Source organism: Ananas comosus, linkage group 16 (assembly GCF_001540865.1).
Source record: "Ananas comosus cultivar F153 linkage group 16, ASM154086v1, whole genome shotgun sequence".
Taxonomy (NCBI): Eukaryota; Viridiplantae; Streptophyta; class Magnoliopsida; order Poales; family Bromeliaceae; genus Ananas; species Ananas comosus.
Window position 1 is genome coordinate 9615777 of NC_033636.1, and position 20252 is coordinate 9636028.

Genomic DNA, 20252 nt, shown 5'->3' on the forward strand with positions numbered 1-20252 from the left:
GCACCGGGGTATTGCTTTGAGAAACTATGTTGTGAGGATGCGAGCTATTTATAAATGCGGAAGGGGCGCGGGCTCTGGCCGCAAAAGGTCGGAATCCCCTTTTCTTGCAAAGTTGAGATCCTGCCTCCCATTCATACCCTCTAGCAGCCTGCATTTGGTTCAGATATAACTAATTAAGGTTCGAATATGGTAGCACGCTACTCGCTTCGTTTATTTCATTTATTTAGAAAATAAACTTAGCTGGAAATGTGAATCAACTAGAATTCGAACCTGAGTCTCGGATACCAACCACCAAGCCCGGCCTTTGCCACTTGCTCTAGGGACGGCCGGTTATGAGCAAGACATGTTTGAATCAGGAATAGTATAAGTTCAGATATAAATAGTAACTAGACCAATTTTGTGTTTAGAAGAAAATTGAGTTATTTCTGAAAATAAGGTAAATAGTGTTTGTATGATTAGATTTGAACAAAAAGAATAATAATTATAATTTTAAATTAAAAATATTTTATCTAATTAATTAATATCAAAATATTAATTAAAAATAATTTAATAAATTTATTAGCTATGAATATTGTATAAGATGATAAAAATATATTAATTAATTAATTAATTATAAGTAATAAATAAATAAATTATTTTATTATTTAAGCAATGGATAATGATTAATTTAATGCCATAATTAAAATTAAATTTCGACTTTAATTAACGTTGTTTCCACTTAGAAAAAAAAAGCTTGTTTCAAAAAAATGGGTGGAATAACAGTTTCAGTCTTATACAGGATTATACCAACTTATTTTAGAGATCCGAGAACTAGTGTTTTCAAGTACGAAAATTTGTTTGGGAACAAAGAGGGAACAAGAGCTTATAATTTTCCATTTTGTTCTTGAATCAAACACTACCTTAGTTTTAATAAAAAACTACCTTTTGCTGGGATTGAAAGGGGCTTATTGAGGCGCAACTCAACGCAAACACAAACAAGTTCAAGCTCCAACTTAGCACACAACTAATTTGTAGTACAGAGGCATCCGTACAATCGATAGTATTTTAATAGCTAATTCTATATATATATATATATATATATGCTAAGGTTGCTATATTCTTATGAGTATAGATCTTTTTATACTTATAAATTTTTGGCCGTTGAATAAAATGATGTGCGGTTAGAATGATAGTGGTCCATGGTTAAGATGACAGTAGTCTTTTAGAATTGAGTCGGTGGTTGATTGAATAGTATGATCTAACAGGTAGAAATAGTCGAATGGATAAATCTAATGGCTGAAAACCTTTGGAAGGAACCTGTTAAACATGATTTAAAATATTTAAAACTCATAGAAATCAAAATTTTATAATTTTTTTTATAATTTTTTGACGCCATTTATCTTATGATCAAAAAATTTTAAATTTGATAATTTTTAACGATCACTATAAGATACTTGCTAATCAAATACAATGAATGTGATCGGGCGCTATTCTCAAAAAAAATAGCACGGTTGTACCAAAACAACGACATTGCAAACGACAGGATTGCATCTCAATTAACATTTTGTTATGTGCGTTGTATTCACAAAAGAACCTTCATACATATGCGGAATTTCAATGCTTCATATATATATAAATATATACGGTTGGATTGGAATATTTTTACTAGTATATATCCGACTATAAATACTATCCAGTTTTTAATTTTTAGATGATAATATTAAATTCTTATATATTAATAATACCCGTTATAGTTTAATCTTTTGTCCAAGATATATACTTGTGATTCCAATTAATTACTACATCCAGTTTGGTAAGTTTTTATTAACATTTTCCTTATGAATTTCACCAATTAATTTCTCTCATTATTTTTTTGAGATCATTAATCATTTCTCAGTTTATATAATCTTTTCTGATAAAAATAAACAATCATGCACCTAAAATTATATTATTCTGCATATATGCATATTCTATTTGTTAATTATCCAATGTTATTATAATGCATCAAGCATATCTCCTTATAACCGGCCCGTAATTAAGTAATTATTTTTTTTAACAGAAAGGATACAAAAAAAAATGTAGTGAGAAGCATTTCTTGCTGCTCATTCTTCTATAATTATGTTTGTAAAATATAACAATACAAAAAAAATTAATATTTAAGGACGATTTTTTTCTATATTTAACGGAACTTAAAAGCATATCAAAATAGTCTATTATCATATTTAAAAGCGTCGACAGAGAAGTGTGCACATAAGGAGTCACCATGTATATACCGACGCTTATACCAAGTATCGGTAAATATATTCTGATGATTTAAAACGTCAGAGTTTTTTAAAATCCTAATGCTTTAAAGTGTTGAAAAATTAAAAATTATTTTATTCTTCAATAAGTTGATTTGATGTAATAGACTCTTCATATGGCGATGTTTTTTGAAACATCGATATTTGTCACATTTTAGGATGTTTTCCTCAAGGATCCTTGTAATGAAATTTTCTTGTAGTGTATTGAGAGTGCGACTAGAATATTTTCAGAAGTAGACGAGGTAGTTTATTTCTGCAGTGTTATTGCCAATCGGACATCTAAATTGAGGACCGGCGCTATTAATTAATCGGGCATCTAAATTGAGGATTGACACTGTTAGATATAATCGAAGGTATTTAAACTTTTTAGTTTTCTAATTTTATATATATTTTTTCTATCATTTGCCTAGACTTACTAGTATAAAATAAATTTGATCCTACTTAATCATTAGATAAATGATATTTTAAAATCGCAAAATTTAGTTTGCAGGATGTTTTAATAGCCTATATTATATCTAACGAAACCGGTTGTTGATTTATATATTCTATCGTCAGAAATAAAGTGAAAGTAAACAGCTTCGCAAGGAATCGTATGGTTCAAGTTTTGTAATATTTTAGAAATATTATATATTTTATATTTGAGATGACACATTTTTTACCAACTTATCTTGCTACTTGCTTAGATTAGGATATTGTTAAAAACTAGCATATATAATTTTATTTGTGGACTACTAATAATTCCGATTAAGTATGAAAATAAGAATATCTTATAATTCATGATAATCTAGTATCCGTATCATCTAAAAATTTACATTAATTTCACTACTCGGCTAACATTTTTTATAACTATTCAATTTAAATTGAATAATAATAATTTAAATATTTTTAAGAAAAAAAATGAAGTGTTATTGAAATATTATAAATTGTAAACAAAATGGGTTCTAAATATTCTAGCTTTCCTCTGTAACTATACACGAAAGTGAGTACGACAGTACTGTTAATATATAGTGCCCCTTTCTATAAAGATAAAATGTCAACCAGGACAAATGTTAAANAGCTCCTGTTGGCTCATTCAATGAAGCAAAGGCCAAAATAAAGGAGAAACTATTGCCTACACAAATATATATAGGTCGTGTACACTGCACTAAATAGAGATGATTTGTACCTTTAAATTAAAATATAATTTTATATGTATTATTATATGTATTATTTAAATAGCCAGTCATTAGGATGTCGATTAAACTCGCAGTTGATTCTTAGTTGAATTAGAATAGTTAATTAGAGTATGGTTTCTAGTTGTACTAGATTTGGGTACATTTTTGATTGAGCTTTATAAATAGTTGGAGTTGAATCCTAGGATGATACAATGCTAAGGTGGGAGAGTACAAGCCAGTACGATGTTTGAGGTGGGAGAGTACGACTTGTTGCTCGAGTGCATGCACCTTGTGCACGGGTGCATGAATGAGTAGTTTTCTGAATTTGTAAAAGACAAGAGAGGGGGTGAGAGATGTGGTATACTGAAAGTTAGTAAATAGGCAAAACTTGACTGGGTTGGAGATGTTTCGGCACAAAATAGACCCAAAAACGAACTCAAAAAATTCAAATTTTAACTTGTGGGAGACTAAGGTTAAAATACTTGATTTTTAAGGGACCTCATGGCTTTTTTGCTATTCTATGTAGTGGTGTTCAGGTTGGCATCTGCATCTTTCTTCTTTTTTTGTTAACTTTGGAGTTTTTTTTTTGTTGACTTTCCAGAGAGAGAGAGAGAGAGAGAGAGAGAGAGAGAGTTTGGTTGAGAAGGAAATTACGAGGTGCGCTTTTTTTTTGGGAAAACTTCAAAAACTCTTCCTGTGGTTTCACACTTTTTCATTTTAGTACCCTGTGGTTTGAAGTGTATCAAGTTAGTACCCTGTGGTTTCTCACTTTATCACTTTAGTACCCTGTGGTTTAAAATGTATCAAGCTAGTACCCTGTGGTTTTGCACTTTATCACTTTAGTACCCTGTGGTTTCACACTTTATCACTTTAGTACCTTGTGATTTAAAAAACTATAGGGTACTAACTTGATACAAAATTAAAACCACAGAGTACTAAAGTGATAAAGTGCAAAACCACATGGTACTAACTTGATACACTTTAAACCACAGGGTACTTAAGTGATAAAGTGAGAAACCACGGGGTACTATCTTGATACATTTTAAACCACAGGGTACTAAAGTGAAAAAGTGTGAAACCACGAGGGGGTTTTTTGAAGTTTTCCCTTTTTTTTTTTGTTGGTGTTTTGACGTTGGAGTTGGTATAATAATAATAATAATAATAATAATATTATTATTATTATTATTATTTATTTAAATTTTTTTGATGGATTTTTTAGAAATTGAGAGTTAGAAACTAATTTTATACACTTTAATTTGGAGTTGATTTCACGTGATTTTGACGAGAATTTTTTTGAGCCACTTTAGGGTGTTGTAGCTGCCATTCAGACTAGGAGAGTAGTAGTTGATCATCTCGTTGTCCCAACTATCATTATGTTTCTTAGATTTGTGATATAGGTGAATTCCGTGTCGTCAAAATTGGCATACGAATTCTTATGTCTATATTATATTATTTAGCCTATGAGATACACTGTTGCCATAGTTGGATAATTCTGGTATTTTGGCACCTACCTGTAAAGTATATTGAGATGTACATATTTTTAGTATTAATATTATGTGATATTATCTTGGAGGCCAATAAATAGTGGTAGATAGTGTAAAATTATAACTGTATTTGGGACACTATGACAGTATTATCATGCCCTGTTTGATCATTGTATTTAACTACAGTTTGCATACTATTTTGAGCTTGACAGTGATACCATATTGGACTCGGGTAGCGCCCCACGAGTGACATTCCAGAGATTAGGTTATAAGGTATTATTGTGGCATGGGTCAGACGGTAGTTTGCATGATAGCGGATCACTATAAGTGCTGTGCTTGCTAGATATATATATACGAGATGGCACAGATTATACTTGACTGTCGAGCCGGTTACTTTGATTGAGTATTATCGTATTATTTTATTTAGTATCTATTGATACATGAGATACTTGATTTACAGTTTTTAGTTATATTGTAGAGGTATGATAGTTGTGAGGGAGAGGAAAAATTTTACCAAGATAAACGAGAATAACAAAAAATTTAAAACAAATAGTGAGTCCCGCCACCCTCAAATAAAGATGGGTCATTCACGTTGGATTTGATCGTGAGAAATCATGTATATGTATAAAGGTATAGATATTTCTTACTTTAAAAAAAAAAAAAAAAACTGTGAATGTAAAGAGTCATTTGATTTTTTGCCGCTTAGCGCTGGTGTACTGCTCATATACTTATCAAACTCAAAGAAAAAGAGGAGACCGCTTAATTATTTGCTTTATAGGGTAGTCCCAGGGTTGACTAGGTGGTTGATTGAATAACATGATTTAACGGATGAAAGTGAGCAAAGAATAGATTTAACGATCGAAAACTTATGATTACAATGGGATCTATACTCATAAAAGTATAGTAGCCGAACTTTTCTCTCTCTCTGTATCATCATTATTTTCCTTGAGAATAACTTTTGATTCGGGTAATTATTATGTTTTGTACTCCATGTGTGAGAGTACAGATTCTCCATCTCTCACATAGGATGCATGTTTCCTAAATGATTCTTCTCCTTTGTGATAGAGAAACTCTAGGATCCTCCAAATTTCTAGAAAGTCCGAAAAGGACTTAAATGCATATTAGATTAGAAGGTTCGATACACGACATCTAACCATGCTTCAAACTATTATATTCTGGCTATAGTACATATTTCTCAGTTAATGCCGCTTTCCAAATTCTATAAGGAACTTAGGCAAATTTTTACGATAAGGAATTGATTAGTGCTCTTCATTTAACGAAAACTTTGTCTCCTGTGAAATACAAGAGACGCGTGACTATCGAATGCGATGAGAGATGAGATTTTAATCTATTAGTAGAAAAATATGAAATCTCCCTGTTAAATAACGAAGACGGTGAAACTCAAGATCCGGCTCTAATAACATATTATTTAAAAGATTAATTTGATACGAACCATGCTACGTGTGAAACTCCTATTCATGTACCCGCGTTGCTGCAGATTCAAAGAACATGACCTCGAGATCAAAAACTACAAGATGCCTTGGTTGCTTTCCGTCATATTCTCTTTCCTTTAGTTTGTTCATTCCTTGGTACGCATGGCTTAGGTGTGTGCTCTTTCCCTCTTGCGCTCGTACATAAACAGTCACATGTAATAATGTAAAGGAGAAACAACCATGCAGGTACACCATAAATAATATATACATATAGAATCCGGCTGGTATACTATCAGTAGCACGGAGGCCTCCGTGCTATCAAGTTGTTTTCAATGATACAGCGTCCAAATCGACGATTGGCTCCGTTAGACGTGATCTATACTATTGAAAGTTTTTGAAAACTAAATTTATAATTTTTTAACATCATTTGGCTATTGATTAAAAAGTCTCAAAATTGACAATTTTAATAGTAGATTTGATGCGTTTGTGATTTAACGGTGTAAAACAATCCAAATTTAATGAAATTTTTATAGAATTTTTTTTTCATTATTTAGAGTAAGATCAGTATCTCTGATCTGAAATTCAAGTCTTTTATCATCATTTTTTATGAGATTTTTATTTTCAGCCATTTATTTTTAGACTACTCGTTTGATAGGTAAATGATGCTGAAAAATTATGAAATTTAGTTTCCAAATACTTTCAATAATATAGATCAAGTCTAACAGAACCGATCGTCGATTTAGAAGCCGCATCATTGAAAACAACTTGGTAGCACGGAGGTCTCCGTGCTACCGATAGTATACTAGCCTAACTCATATATATATAGTGTTGAGCTACTGTGCTATCAGAAGTATAAAAAATTTGATGCTTTTGATTTTTTGACTCTTGAATCAAGAATTGTACGATTGGGATGATTATGGTCTTCTCTAGAGTTGAGTAGTTCCCATAGGATAATAGTATTAATCCAAAGTTTAGAAATGATTAAAGGGACTGATCTAAGGGCCAATATATATATATATATATATATATGAGTGAGGCTATTATGCTATCGGAAGTATGGAGTCTTCCGTGCTTCCAGCTCGTTTTCGATGTTGCGATTTTCGAATCGTCGATCGGCTCCGTTAAACTTGATCTAGAGTATTTGGAGTACCTAGAAAATAAATTTTATTATTTTTCGATATCATTTGCCTAGTGATCAAATGGGCTCAAAATTAACAAATTTTAATGACCGTAGTGAGCCGTTTGCAAGTTTAACGGTGTAGAAATATCCAAATCACGTGAAATTTTGATAGAAAATTTTTTATATTATATAAAACAAGATCAATATCTTTGATTTAAAATTTTAATGTCATATTATTACATTTTGTAAGATTTTTATTTTCAGCTGTCGATTTTGAGCCCCTTCATTTACTAGGCAAATAATATCGTAAAATCATAAAATTTATTTTCTAGGTACTCCAAATACTCTAGATCAAGTTTAACGGAGCCGATCGACGATTCGAAAGTCGCAACATCGAAAACGAGCTGGAAACACGGAAGGCTCCGTGCTTCCGATAGCATAGTAGTTTCACTCTATATATATATATATATATATATAGTTGAGCTAGAATACTATCGATAACAAACCGGCTCCGTTGCCACCCATTTGTTTTCGATGATGGAGCCTCCAAATCGATGATCAGCACCGTTGAACATGATCTATACTACTTGAAGTGTTTAAAAATCAAATTTCATATATTTTCGATATTGTTCTCCTATCCATCGAGTGGACACAAAAATGAACGACTGAAAATGAATATTCTTTAAAAAATGATGATAGGAGTCTTGTAATCAAGATTAAGAGTATAGAGCTTCTTTTAAATAGTTTAAAAAATTTTCTAACGAAAATTCAATTGATTTGGATATCTTTACGTCGTTAAACGAGAAAACGCATATCGACCATTGTAAATTATAAATTTTGAACCCTTTGAATATAGGCCAAATATGTCGTAAAGATTTGAAATTTTATTCTAACACTTTAAGTGGTTAGGATACATGTCCAACAGGTGGTCTCATCGTCGAATTGGAGCCTCTATCATCGAAACAAATAGGTGGCTACGGGCGTCCGTTGGCCTATCGATACGTATCTCTAGCTAACTATATATATTATATATCTATATATACTATATATATATATATGAACTAGGGCTACTTAGCTATTAATAATAACAAGTCATTGGTGTATCAAGTTTTGACATTGATATACAGAGATTGTATGGTTAAGATATTGGGCCCTCTAGGGTTTCGTGGTGCGTTCTGTGGTGAATAATATGATCTATACGGAGTGAAATTATCAAAATGGCTAGATCTAACGCTGGAAAACTGGTTAGGCACAAGGTTTCATGTGATTAATAGCATAGTTAGCTCGGGACCTCATATAATATTATATACTTATAGTATATATTATAGTGATACTAATATGAATGAGTCGCTATGCTTTAAAAGTACAAATCATTGGATGTTGTAAGTTCGATCTCTTGGATTAAAGGATATACGGTTAGATAAGTGGCCCCCTTGTGGTTAAGTGGGTGTGGTTGAATAGTATAACCTAACGGAGAAAATGATCATAAGTCGTAATATTAAACGGGTAAAAAAATTCATCAAGCACCAAGTGCTTGGTGCTTTCTTACAAGACACCATATGCGGACTTATAATAATAGATATACTAATATATAAATATATATATAGACTAGAATACATTCAAAAGCACCAATGAGGTGGTGCTTTTGAGTTTTTAAACATAGATAGAGGAATGTAAGGTGTTGATGATGGTGGGTAGGTGGTGGTAGGTGGAATAGTATTTGCTCAAGGCTATTAGTATGAAGGAATAGATCCAAGGCTAGAAACCTAAAAGCATTAATGGAGTGATACTTTTTAAAGTATTCTAGCTCAATTATATTATAATATATATATATATATATAGAACTTGTGCTGAATACTATATTTATAGCACCAAGTTATTGTACTATTAGTTTTTAGCCCTTAGATTAAAAATGTGCGGTTAGGATGATGTGGGCCTCTAGAGTTGAGGGGGTAGTTGGTTGAATAGTATAATTTAACGGATAAAAATAATCAAAAAGGTTAATCTAACGTAGAAAACTTGATAGCACCAAGTGTTTGGTGCTATTATAGCATAGCAGTGGGACTATATATATATATATATATTATATATATATATATATATATATATATATAAAATCCAACTATTATTCTTTTAAAAGGACGGATGACTTCGTTCTTCGAAGTCGTTTTAGATGATAGAGATTTCGAATCAATGATCGGAACTGTTAAAGTTGATCTAAAGTATTTAAAGTGTTTATAAACTAAATTTCATGAATTTTAAAAATTATTTACGTAGTGATCAAAGGATCATAAAATCGATAGTTTTGACGGTCTATATGAGTCATTTACTTGTTGAATGGTGTGGAACAATCCAAATATATGGTTTGAATTTTTGATAAATTTTTTTTTATACTATTTAGATAGTGAAAACTCGATCATGAATTGAAAAAATATAACATCTATTTTTTTCAAGATTATTTATTTTTTACCGTTTATTTTTCAACACTTCAATGAAGTTGATAACAAATTTTAAAATTTATGAAATTTAGTTTCTAAACGTTATCAATACTTTAAATCAAATGTAACGATTCCGATCATCGATTCTAAATTTCTATCGTCTAAAACGATTTAGGAAGACGAAAACCTCCATCCTCCTAAAAGGATAGCAATTGGACTATATATATATGTATATATAGTAAATTGTGAACACTAAATTATTATTACATAAAATATACGAATGATCGGCCAATAAACTTATGTGCATAACGAAATGAAAAACAATACATAGAATTACCAAAGGCGGTAAGAGGTGAGAATTGGTGAAGGTGGGTGTCGATTTCACGGAATGGTGAGAGCTGAGAACCGGCTCTGATCTCGTATTACTCGAAAGATCAATCTGACGGAAAATAATATAGAATATAATTTTAAAAAAATAAGCACCATTGTAAGCACAATGTTGCTGAGATTTGCAGTAGTTACTCTCTATCAACTTAGAATTGATAAGAATGAAATTTCATTAAAAAAAAAAAAAGAATGAAATTTCAATATTATAAGGCAAATCACACCACCATTAATCAGCTTGATTTAGCAAATCTAGGTGGCTATATATGAAAGTTCATTAAGGCACGAAAATGGCTACCTTAATTTTGAAAACCATGCAATGCTTTTGATAACAACATGTTTAGTGATAATATCGAGTTGTCATGGAATCCAAACAACAGTGAGGCATTGTGTGTAGAAGACAAAAGATCTTAAATCTTTGTTTTCTCGGCGCAAAAACTGCGACCTCACGCGTAGCACGGTCTGGCCCGTCGGCGGCCGGAGTGATGTCCCTCAATCGAAGTTTGGATCTGACTTAATCTCAGGTGCGGACCAGAGAGGAAACGATCCAGCTCGAGGTCTTCACGCTCGATCTCACCGAAGGGCTTGTTGCTTTGGCTTTCGAGCTTTGACGGCTGTCCCGGCCGAAGTGTCGATATAGAACCACTGTAGCATAGAGGTTCTTGAGTCCACAAGACTGGACGGATAAAGGTTTGCGGCGTGCAGGTGCGTTCACCGGCGAAGATGAGGTGATTTGACATTGGTGCAGGAGCTAAAGGCAGAAGATGTTACAAGTTACGTTACAACTACTCCTAGATTACGCCGTAGCTACTGCTTCTACAATAAGGGGCTGTTTGGTTGGATATAGTTGCAAAAACAGTGTAGTTAAAAATACATGCAGTTACAAATGCTGCAGTTGTAACTACGCCTAGTCTGTTTGGTTTTACACAGTTGCAACTGCTGCAGTTATATTTCTTCTGTTTGGTAATATGAAGTTGATAGTTGTATTTGTAAATTTTGTCACCTTTTCAGATAGAGTGGTGAAATTACCTTCACTAAACATAAAATAATTATATAAATTTATTAATCATTTAAATTTACTATTTATAAATAAATAAGTAGATATATATAATATTCTTCAACTTATTAATCGACACATTTAAAACTTTTAATTTATTTAATTTTAATATGTAAATCAAACTTTAAAATTTAAACGATTCTCTCATTTTTTTTATCAAATTTAATAATTATAATTAATTAAAACTTATTAAATTAACATACACGATCACATTCTATAAAAATTTTTTTAAAAAACTATATTTATATTTTAAATAAAATAAATTTAAAAAATTTAATTTTTTGCACAAAGCTTGTATTGCCTAAAAAATTTTATTTTATTAGTATGAGTTTATTTACAAGTATTTTTATTTACCTATATATATATATATTATTTATTTATTTAGATATTTATTTATTTATTTATTTATTATTGTTAATTTGTGGGTGATCCTATCCCTCACCAACTGCTGCAATTGAAATTACGGCCAATTTGGATGTAGTTCCAACTGCAGCATTTGGATCTTCTTGTGTAGTTGGAACTGCAGCAGTTGAGGCTGCACGTATTTGCAACTGCACTGCAGTTGTAAATGCGTGCAACCAAACAGCCCCTAAGAGGGACTGACTGTGCCTCCGATATAGACTGATCGTCTTGGTTGATTTTCGCATCCCTTTTGGTGCGGTCTCGTTCTGTCTCTCTTACAGTCATATATGTAGTCATAATTGGCAGAATAATTTCATGTTTCGCCACTTTTCTTTTCTCAACTATTCCTAACTCTTCGGCCTCGATCAATTCGAATTTTCGACTACTTATTCATTAGAACGCACCCGCTTTTTCATTGTCGATATCGGAAGTTCAAATTGCCTGCTTTCGGCATCTCTCCTTGTCGAAATCTTATTTTATGCTTTCTCGACCCCTTCAGTGCTTACTTCAGTTAAAACGAAAAATGTTACTTGGTTGAGAAAATTTTCTTAAATTTGAACCGAGATACCCTCTTGTACTCAGAATTGTCTAATGTTGTTAGACCAAAATGAGTTAGGACGAATATATATACAAAAATGTGTCCCTTTTTCTCGTGGGGTTGTTGAAATCTTATCTTTTTTTGAATCAATTAAATCTTTGCGATGGATGATCGCTTTCAATAATAAACAAAATATGTTTCAACTTCTGCACTCATCAGATCCTTCTCCTGCAAATCCAAACAAAGCCTAAATTGCGAAGAGCACAACTTTATTTCTTTTGTTCTATTCACTACAACAGAATTAGGTTATAGGGACACATGTTTGGGACACTTTTGAGTAAGTGTCCCATTTATGCTAAAACTTAAAAAAATATTTACTAATGCCTAAATATAAAGCCCAATCCAATCAAAAATAAAAGATTACTCTACTCAACCCATCACATCCAGTCCATTTGGTCTGATTACAAACAGAAAAGAAAAAAAAAAGAAAAATCAATTACCATTTTTTTCTTCTCTCTTCACTCAATCCACTGAAATTCTAGACGAAGAGCCTTTCCTGTCGTCCTCCTCCGCCACCGCAGCCAACGAGATAGAGTTTCGGCGGTTTTTAAATGCTTAAATAAGTGTTGGTAAATTAGCAGCACTCTTTTAGGTTATAGCGACACTCTTTAACTGTCACTATATACCTAGTGACCCCACATATAGCAATACTTTTTAAAAGTGTCGGTAATTTTAGCTAGCAGCACTTTTTTGACATGTACCTATATTTAAAAGTGTCGCTATAGACCGTTTTTTTTGTAGTGATTGTTCTAACGTGATGAGATTTATTTGATAGACCCATGGCTATAGGCCCAATATTCCGTGTCCATCAGTTGCCCACTTAAGCCGACAATAAATCTGTCCACTATTTGGATGTATAAATATTTTATTTAATATATCTATTTTATTTAGCATATCTATGTGCATTTTTTGCATCATTAATGAGAGCCCAAACGAAAAAATTAGAAAAGATTCAAAGTCAAATAAAGTGGCTTAAGATGAATTAAATATAAAATTGTCACGAATCTTTATATATATAGTAGTTCCTCGCATTGATATCCGCCTTTTATATATATATATATATATATATATTCCGTTTTAGGTAGGAAAAGATTTACATCCCATTTGTAATTATAAAATAAACTACATTATCTATGGTGTTGAAAGCGTTATTTTCTCTAATATTAATTGTTGAAATGAATACAATGAAAAAAAACAAAATATAAAAATATTTTGTGTTTGATAATGAGTCGATTAGGAAATAAGATAATAATAACAATAAATTATTATTCTTTAGACTTTTACGATCACACTAAGAAATAAAAGAATAGTTTTTAATATTTTTCTCTCCTATTAACTCAGTTTTGCCTTAATGCATTAATTAGTTGGCCCTAAATGGACAGCTAGAAGGCTTTAATTAAGCCTACCACTCTTTACCTGACCTGATTTTAATTATTATCACACAATGCAAAATCATATTGTGAGTATATTTTATTATTAAAATATATGTTTTTTAATTCGTTATATCTAATAACATTTGATTGGACAAGACGATTCATGTAACTGTTGCATATCATAACTATTTGACCAAGCTAATTTATTGTAAACCACGAACGAACCCGTTTCCGATCTCACGGTACAAAATGAGGGATAGTAGAATATAAAGAATATATTTAGAACTGTTTGGTTGCGTAAAATTAGAATTACCTTGTAATTGTAACCTTATAAAATTTCAAAATATGTCAAAACTAGTATTTTTTTTATTATAATGCCTAGAGAGAGTTATAGAAACTAAAAAGTAAAAAAAAAAAAGAAAAAGTAAGATTAAAATAATAAACAAAAACTTTTTAAATAAAAGATGTGTTTTTTTTTTTAATTTTAATCGTCCAACTCAGCCTATAGGAATGGGCCTCTGTTTTGTTTACTCTTCTTCACGTCCATCGAAGCTTCTAAATTACGCCGCAACCTTTTTAACGCGCTTCTACACGTGAATCGACCGAAGCTCTCGACATTTGCTACAATTGGACTACGTGGCTTGATGCCATTGGTTACTTTGGTATTGTAACCAATCAAAACTTTCCACGTAAACAGATCTGTAGTTATCCTATCCTCAGGGGTTGTAGCGGATCCTCAATACGTACGGCGTTTCTCGCACTCTCGCTCTCTCTTTCTCTCTCTTCCTAGGGTTTATGCCCCCTCTCTCTCTCTCTCTCTCTCTCTTTCTCTCTCTCTCTCTCCCCGATCCCCGTATCCAAATCGCGATCGCGATCTCCGGAGCTTGCGTTAATGGAGTCGAAGTCGACGGGGCGCTTCACGCTGGGGAGGCAATCGTCGCTCGCTCCCGACCGCGGCGGCGGCGGGGAGCTCGAGCCCGTGCGCTCCGAGGGCTCCAATGGCGGCGGCGCCCTCGCGGAGATCGGCGCAGAGATCCGCCTCATGTACCTCGCGAACGAGGGCGACATGGAAGGGATCCGCGAGCTCCTCGACTCCGGCGTCGACGTCAACTTCAGGGACATCGACGGGCGCACCGCGCTCCACGTCGCCGCTTGCCAGGGCTTCGCGGACGTGGTCGAGCTGCTGCTCGAGAGGGGGGCGCAGATCGATCCCGAAGATCGGTGGGGAAGCACGGTGGGTTTCGATGATTACCTCTTGCTTAGATTCTTAGGGTTTATTAGTTGCGGCTAAAATTCGGTCTTTCGCTTGCGATTGCATGGTTTCGAGTTGATTGTAGGAGTGAAACGAATGCCTTTTGGTAATTGCTGATTCTAAATATTAAAATTAGTGGAAAGGAGGGTGTTTTGTTTAACATTGAATATAATTGATGAAGAATGTGTTTGATGTTTGATGTGTTTATTAAAAATTACTGCATGAAAATAGCCAATTTAATGTAATCAAAGCATGCAGGGCGATAGAAGTATATCCAGTTCATTGAATTGGTGCATTTTTTCTAGTTTAATGTTAGAATTCATTTATAAAGGTGCACGAATACCTTCGCAAATCCACAGAAATTGTATAAAATTAACTGGCTTAGGGAAGTGCTGCAAGGCATGGAAGGGAAGATAACAATATGCCAGCTTTTGTGAAAAGAAATTTTGATAAGTATAAGATGGCACAACTAGAAGTTAAAATTTTCACGTGCCAATTTATGTTACAGAGTTAAAATTTTTGCTAGCAAGTTTATGTTATAGACTTTTGAATCTCAACGCTTTGCACAAACTTGAGAAAAGAGAAGACACAAACTGAAGGGATATAAGATTAGTGCAAAGAATGTCATGGAGGATGCTTTGTCTTCTCGCATTCTCAAAACCCATCTTTCTGAAATCTTCTTATCAAAGGGAGTAGTGAAATCTCTTGCTGCCACAATCTCGATGAGATCTATAAATTATTCAGCCATATGTAGTCTGCAAAGTGTAGCTTAAAAAGTGTATTATATTGCACTGAAAGTGAAATCATGAATTTGTGTTTTATCCTCCTATAATCACATGTAAAGGGATCTTATTGGTAGGCTTTAGACTTATTTCTTGCTGTTGTCTATAAATAGCCATTAGGAGATGCAATACATTACAAGAACCATGATGTGATCAAGCTTTTGGAAAAGCGTGGTGCTAAACTTAAGGTATGTCAGGCAAGATATCTAATCTATTTGTCATGAAAATTTGGCCATTTTTTCTTTCTTCAAGTGACTTGTCACAGTTTTGACTGTTCTCAATTTGCTTTCTAATGAAGATAGCTCCAATGCATGTTGATAATGCCCGCGAAGTTCCAGAATACGAGATAGACCCAAAGGAACTTGATTTTAGTAACAGCATCCATATAACAAAGGTACTCACATCCTTCCTACCAAAAAATATTTTCTTTATCTGACAAGCAGTCCTGTTCGAGATTCTCTTTCATAGTCTCCTTTTTTTCTTCTGTTACTTGATTAAGTGGTCAATACATTCTGCTAATAGTAACCAGTATAAGCCGACAAACTGTTTTTTTCATGCTTTCATTTTTTTAAAAAACTTCTATCACTATAACTCTTTACTTTTTTTTTGGTCAAATCACGTAGCATAGACCGAAATAGTGTATGTATTATCTCTAACTGCTTTTCACATAGTCGGCATAAGTTTCAATCTCTAATAGCAAGCAAAATTAGACTCGGATATCTTTCTGCTAATATTAAGTTTAAAATTAGACTCACATAACCACGCTTATTTTTCTGGTAACTTCTCTGTTTCTGTTTATATCTCTCAATTTTTTTTATTTTGAAAAAAGATGTTTGTAACTCCCTATCTATTATATTGCCGAAACCCTGCTTTTACATTCCACACTAATTTAATTTAGTGTGTAAAGTTGTTGTATTTTCTTATTGTGTGTTTGACACAACCTTCTTTCTTCAGGGTACATTTCGTATAGCAACATGGCGTGGAATTCAAGTTGCTGTGAAGCAACTTGATGAAGATCTAATTACAGATGAAGATAAAGTGTGGGTTTGTCCCATTGATATAGAGGATTCCTCATTTAGTTTCTATATATGTCTGTATGCTGCAAATCTTCATAACTTTTATTCTTAGCCATCTTTTAGCTTACATTTTAAAACTTTTTCTGTACATTACAGAAGGGCATTTAGGGATGAACTTGCCTTGCTTCAACTAATACGGCATCCAAATGTTGTCCAATTTCTGGGTGCTGTTACTCAAAGTAGTCCAATGATGATTGTCACAGAGTATTTGCCTAAGGTTGTTATTCCTTTTCCAAATTAACTGTTTTTAATATAATAATTCTGCCTTTGTATTTTTTTTTACCCGTGAATTTCAAAATATTTTAAGCTTGATTTGTCATCCTTGGTTTCTGCCTTCTTACGACACTTTTTGCTAGTTCTGAATCCATCCAGACAGAATTTTGGAAATTGTACACTTAACCAACTCGTTAGTCACCTTATGGAGGAACTGCTGTTTGTCTTCTCTTATAACTGTTACATGTCTCCGCTGCTTCAGTAGTTTGTTGATTGTATAGACCGGGGTTTTTTTTTTCTATACTTTTTCTTTCAGGTTTCGTTTTTGACATCATATTCATCATCTTTGCAAACTTGGTTGATTAACTTTCAAGGTGTCAAAAACTGGAATATAAACTTGTGCTTGTTTAACAGAAAGTTATTCAACTATGGTTGCTTTATTTTTAGATGCATAAAAACATGCTTTATTGTATTTTTTTATGATGACATACATATTTTGCTTATATAATTTGCAATTTGCATATTCGCATTTGTTTATACAGCTCTGTATCTGTTTTTATGAATAACTATGTAATTCCTTTTATAATTCATTCTGCTATGCAGGGCGATCTTCGTGCATTCTTGAGACAGAAGGGTGCATTAAAGCCAACATTGGCGGTTAAATTTGCCCTTGATATTTCAAGGTTTCTTCACCTAATACTGTCAATAATCAATATCTCTACTTCCTGCTTCTTGACAATATTTCTTTGCTAATTTTATGTTTGAGCACCTCTTCTGTTTGTATAACTAAACTGTTTTCTTTCGAACCTACTTTTATTTCAAAACATTCCAGGGGAATGAATTACTTGCATGAGCATAAACCAGAAGCCATCATCCACCGTGACCTTGAACCTTCGTGAGTGACTACTGCCTTATGAGCTTCCTGGATAGTCTGACTTGTTGAATATTGTTTAACTTTATCTATTGTGAGTTAACAGAAATATACTACGAGATGATTCTGGGCATCTGAAAGTTGCAGACTTTGGTGTTAGCAAGATGCTGAAGTGGAGGAAAAAAGTTAAAGAATATAGGCCATTGGAATGTCAAGACGCTGCCTGTAAGTATACATAAATTTTCTTCGATAGTAGGATTACATTATTTTAATTGGAAGTTAAAATTTTTGTTAATGATGTTGTAGTGTATTAGCATTTGCATGAACTTACGATGCTTCTACTTTTTTCCGTGCTGAACCAACCGCTTTTTTCTACGTGTTGCCATGTGTAAATCTCAGTAGTTTTGTTTTATTACTGTGACCTGTCACCTAAAGAGGAGAAAAGGTTTTCTCCGAAGTCTAATTTTGAAGCTGAATGCTGTCTCATTCTTTTCATTTTCATTTTTATATTTATTTCTTTCTTGACAATAAATTGATAAAAATACTATCAGGCAGGTATATGGCTCCCGAGGTATTCCTTAATGAAGAGTACGATACAAAAGTGGATGTCTTTTCTTTCGCTTTGATTCTACAAGAGGTAAAACATCCTAAAGCTTTTCATGCTGATATAGATCTCATTCAGGTTAGATTAACCAAATTGTATTGTTGGTCCCTACAGGAGGATCCCTCCTGTAGGGATCTTTGCTGGAGAAGTTAAACCCTACAGGAGGGATAAATTCCCCGCTCTGTAAAGTCTATTTGCTAGAGTAGTTGAATTGTTTCCATTCTAAATGCTGTTAATATTATTTTCCTCACCCCTATGCCTCAAACATGAAACCTATTATTAACCTAGTCTTGTTTGTTAAGAGATTAGTTAACATCTTAAACTTTGACCTTCCCCATTATTTCTAACCCTATTGTTGTTTCTCAGAATAGGTCCGCTGTAATGTTCTTAATATCTTGCAGATTTTCATCTTCACATTGCTTTTATGGTGGAAGAGTTGTTAAAAGACCTTTTTACTAATATTTTTTTTTTTCTCTTTGGTCCATTTATGATCTAGATCATTGAAGGGTGCTCTCCGTTTGCCAATAAAAAGGATACTGAAGTGCCAAAAGCATATGCAGCTAAAGAAAGGCCGGCTTTTAGAGCTCCTATGAAGCATTATTCGCATGGATTAAAAGAGTAAGTTTTCCAATGACTTCAATGCCCCGTTCCGTAGGTCTTTTATTGGCTGTATGGTCCATCCATTTCAGCTGGCCTCCTATACTATCAACTAGGTCAAGATTATTTATCATTTTAAGTTACTGGGTGGAATGTTACTGATAAATTATAACGGCATATCTGTACTAAATGGTGCTTTTGCATATATGTGTAGCTAGCTCCTTGTTTATAAGTTTAATTCTTATCCATTGCTACTATTGCTAATTATCCATTCCTGCGTGTGGTACATAATATTGTTCATTTTGGAATGACACGGTGTAATCTCTTATTTGTGCAGGTTAATCGAGCAATGTTGGAGCGAGAATCCTTCCGACAGACCTCCTTTTAGAACAATAATCAATCTTTTGACTATAATTCAAAGTGAAATTGCTCACAAGAAGCGGTGGAAGGTATTGTTAACAACATGATTTCTTGTTTTACCAGATTTTCTGGTGGTTATTCATTTATTGTATATCCATTAGTTCGGGCATACCTTTTATTCCTGTTATTAATATTATACTTCTAATGACATTTGGCATGTTTAACTGAACCTTTTTCCTTCTATTTTTTTTTCTTAACTACCAGGTGAGACCCTTAAAATGCTTCCACAACCTAGAAGCCATGTGGAAGAAAGATCGTTCTAACAGTAACAGCCGATCTTCACGTTCATCCAATTCGAATTTGTGAAGTTTCCAATGATCTGCTTTTTCTGAAGAGTAAATTCAAATAGAGTGAATGAGGAGCGACTTCAGCATCAAATATGTTGCATAATCTATTCTTAAACCTTGGCGTTCGATGCTTGTTGGTAGGCTTATGCAGGGCCCTACGACTGTTGGTAGAACAAAAATCCTGCAAAAATCTGTCATTCTATACTTATTCGACCATGTATACAATATGTACCATGTGATATCTTTTCCAAATTAGGAAATAAATATTGATTGTGTTATCGTGTGTACGAAACATCGAAAACTGTGCCATTTCATGTTTTTTTTTTTTTTTCTCGCAAACTGCGAGTGATGTACTAACAAAATAAAGTTGAAAGTTCCATCTCGTCCGTTCACGATTTTCTTCGTTTGCATGGTGATTCAGAATCTGT

At 33.1% G+C, this 20252-nt stretch overlaps 1 protein-coding gene across 1 annotated transcript; it reads left to right on the plus strand.

Moving 5' to 3' along the window:
* LOC109722396 (serine/threonine-protein kinase TNNI3K-like) lies at positions 14533–20116 on the plus strand. Its single transcript, XM_020250453.1, has 12 exons — positions 14533–14956; positions 15870–15944; positions 16055–16150; positions 16711–16796; positions 16929–17049; positions 17649–17728; positions 17878–17940; positions 18023–18141; positions 18468–18553; positions 19017–19138; positions 19455–19566; positions 19742–20116. The coding sequence occupies exons 1-12, from the start codon at positions 14615–14617 to the stop codon at positions 19841–19843; spliced, it is 1404 nt and encodes a 467-aa protein (XP_020106042.1). The 5' UTR covers positions 14533–14614; the 3' UTR covers positions 19844–20116.

Excerpts from the sequence above, each read along its gene's own strand:
- LOC109722396 (XM_020250453.1), top strand. The coding sequence starts at position 14,615 with ATGGAGTCGAAGTCGACGGGGCGCTTCACGCTGGGGAGGCAATCGTCG. Across the intron at positions 17,729-17,877 it reads TTTGCCCTTGATATTTCAAG|GGGAATGAATTACTTGCATG; the intron begins GTTTCTTCACCT and ends AAAACATTCCAG. Across the intron at positions 19,139-19,454 it reads TATTCGCATGGATTAAAAGA|GTTAATCGAGCAATGTTGGA; the intron begins GTAAGTTTTCCA and ends TTATTTGTGCAG.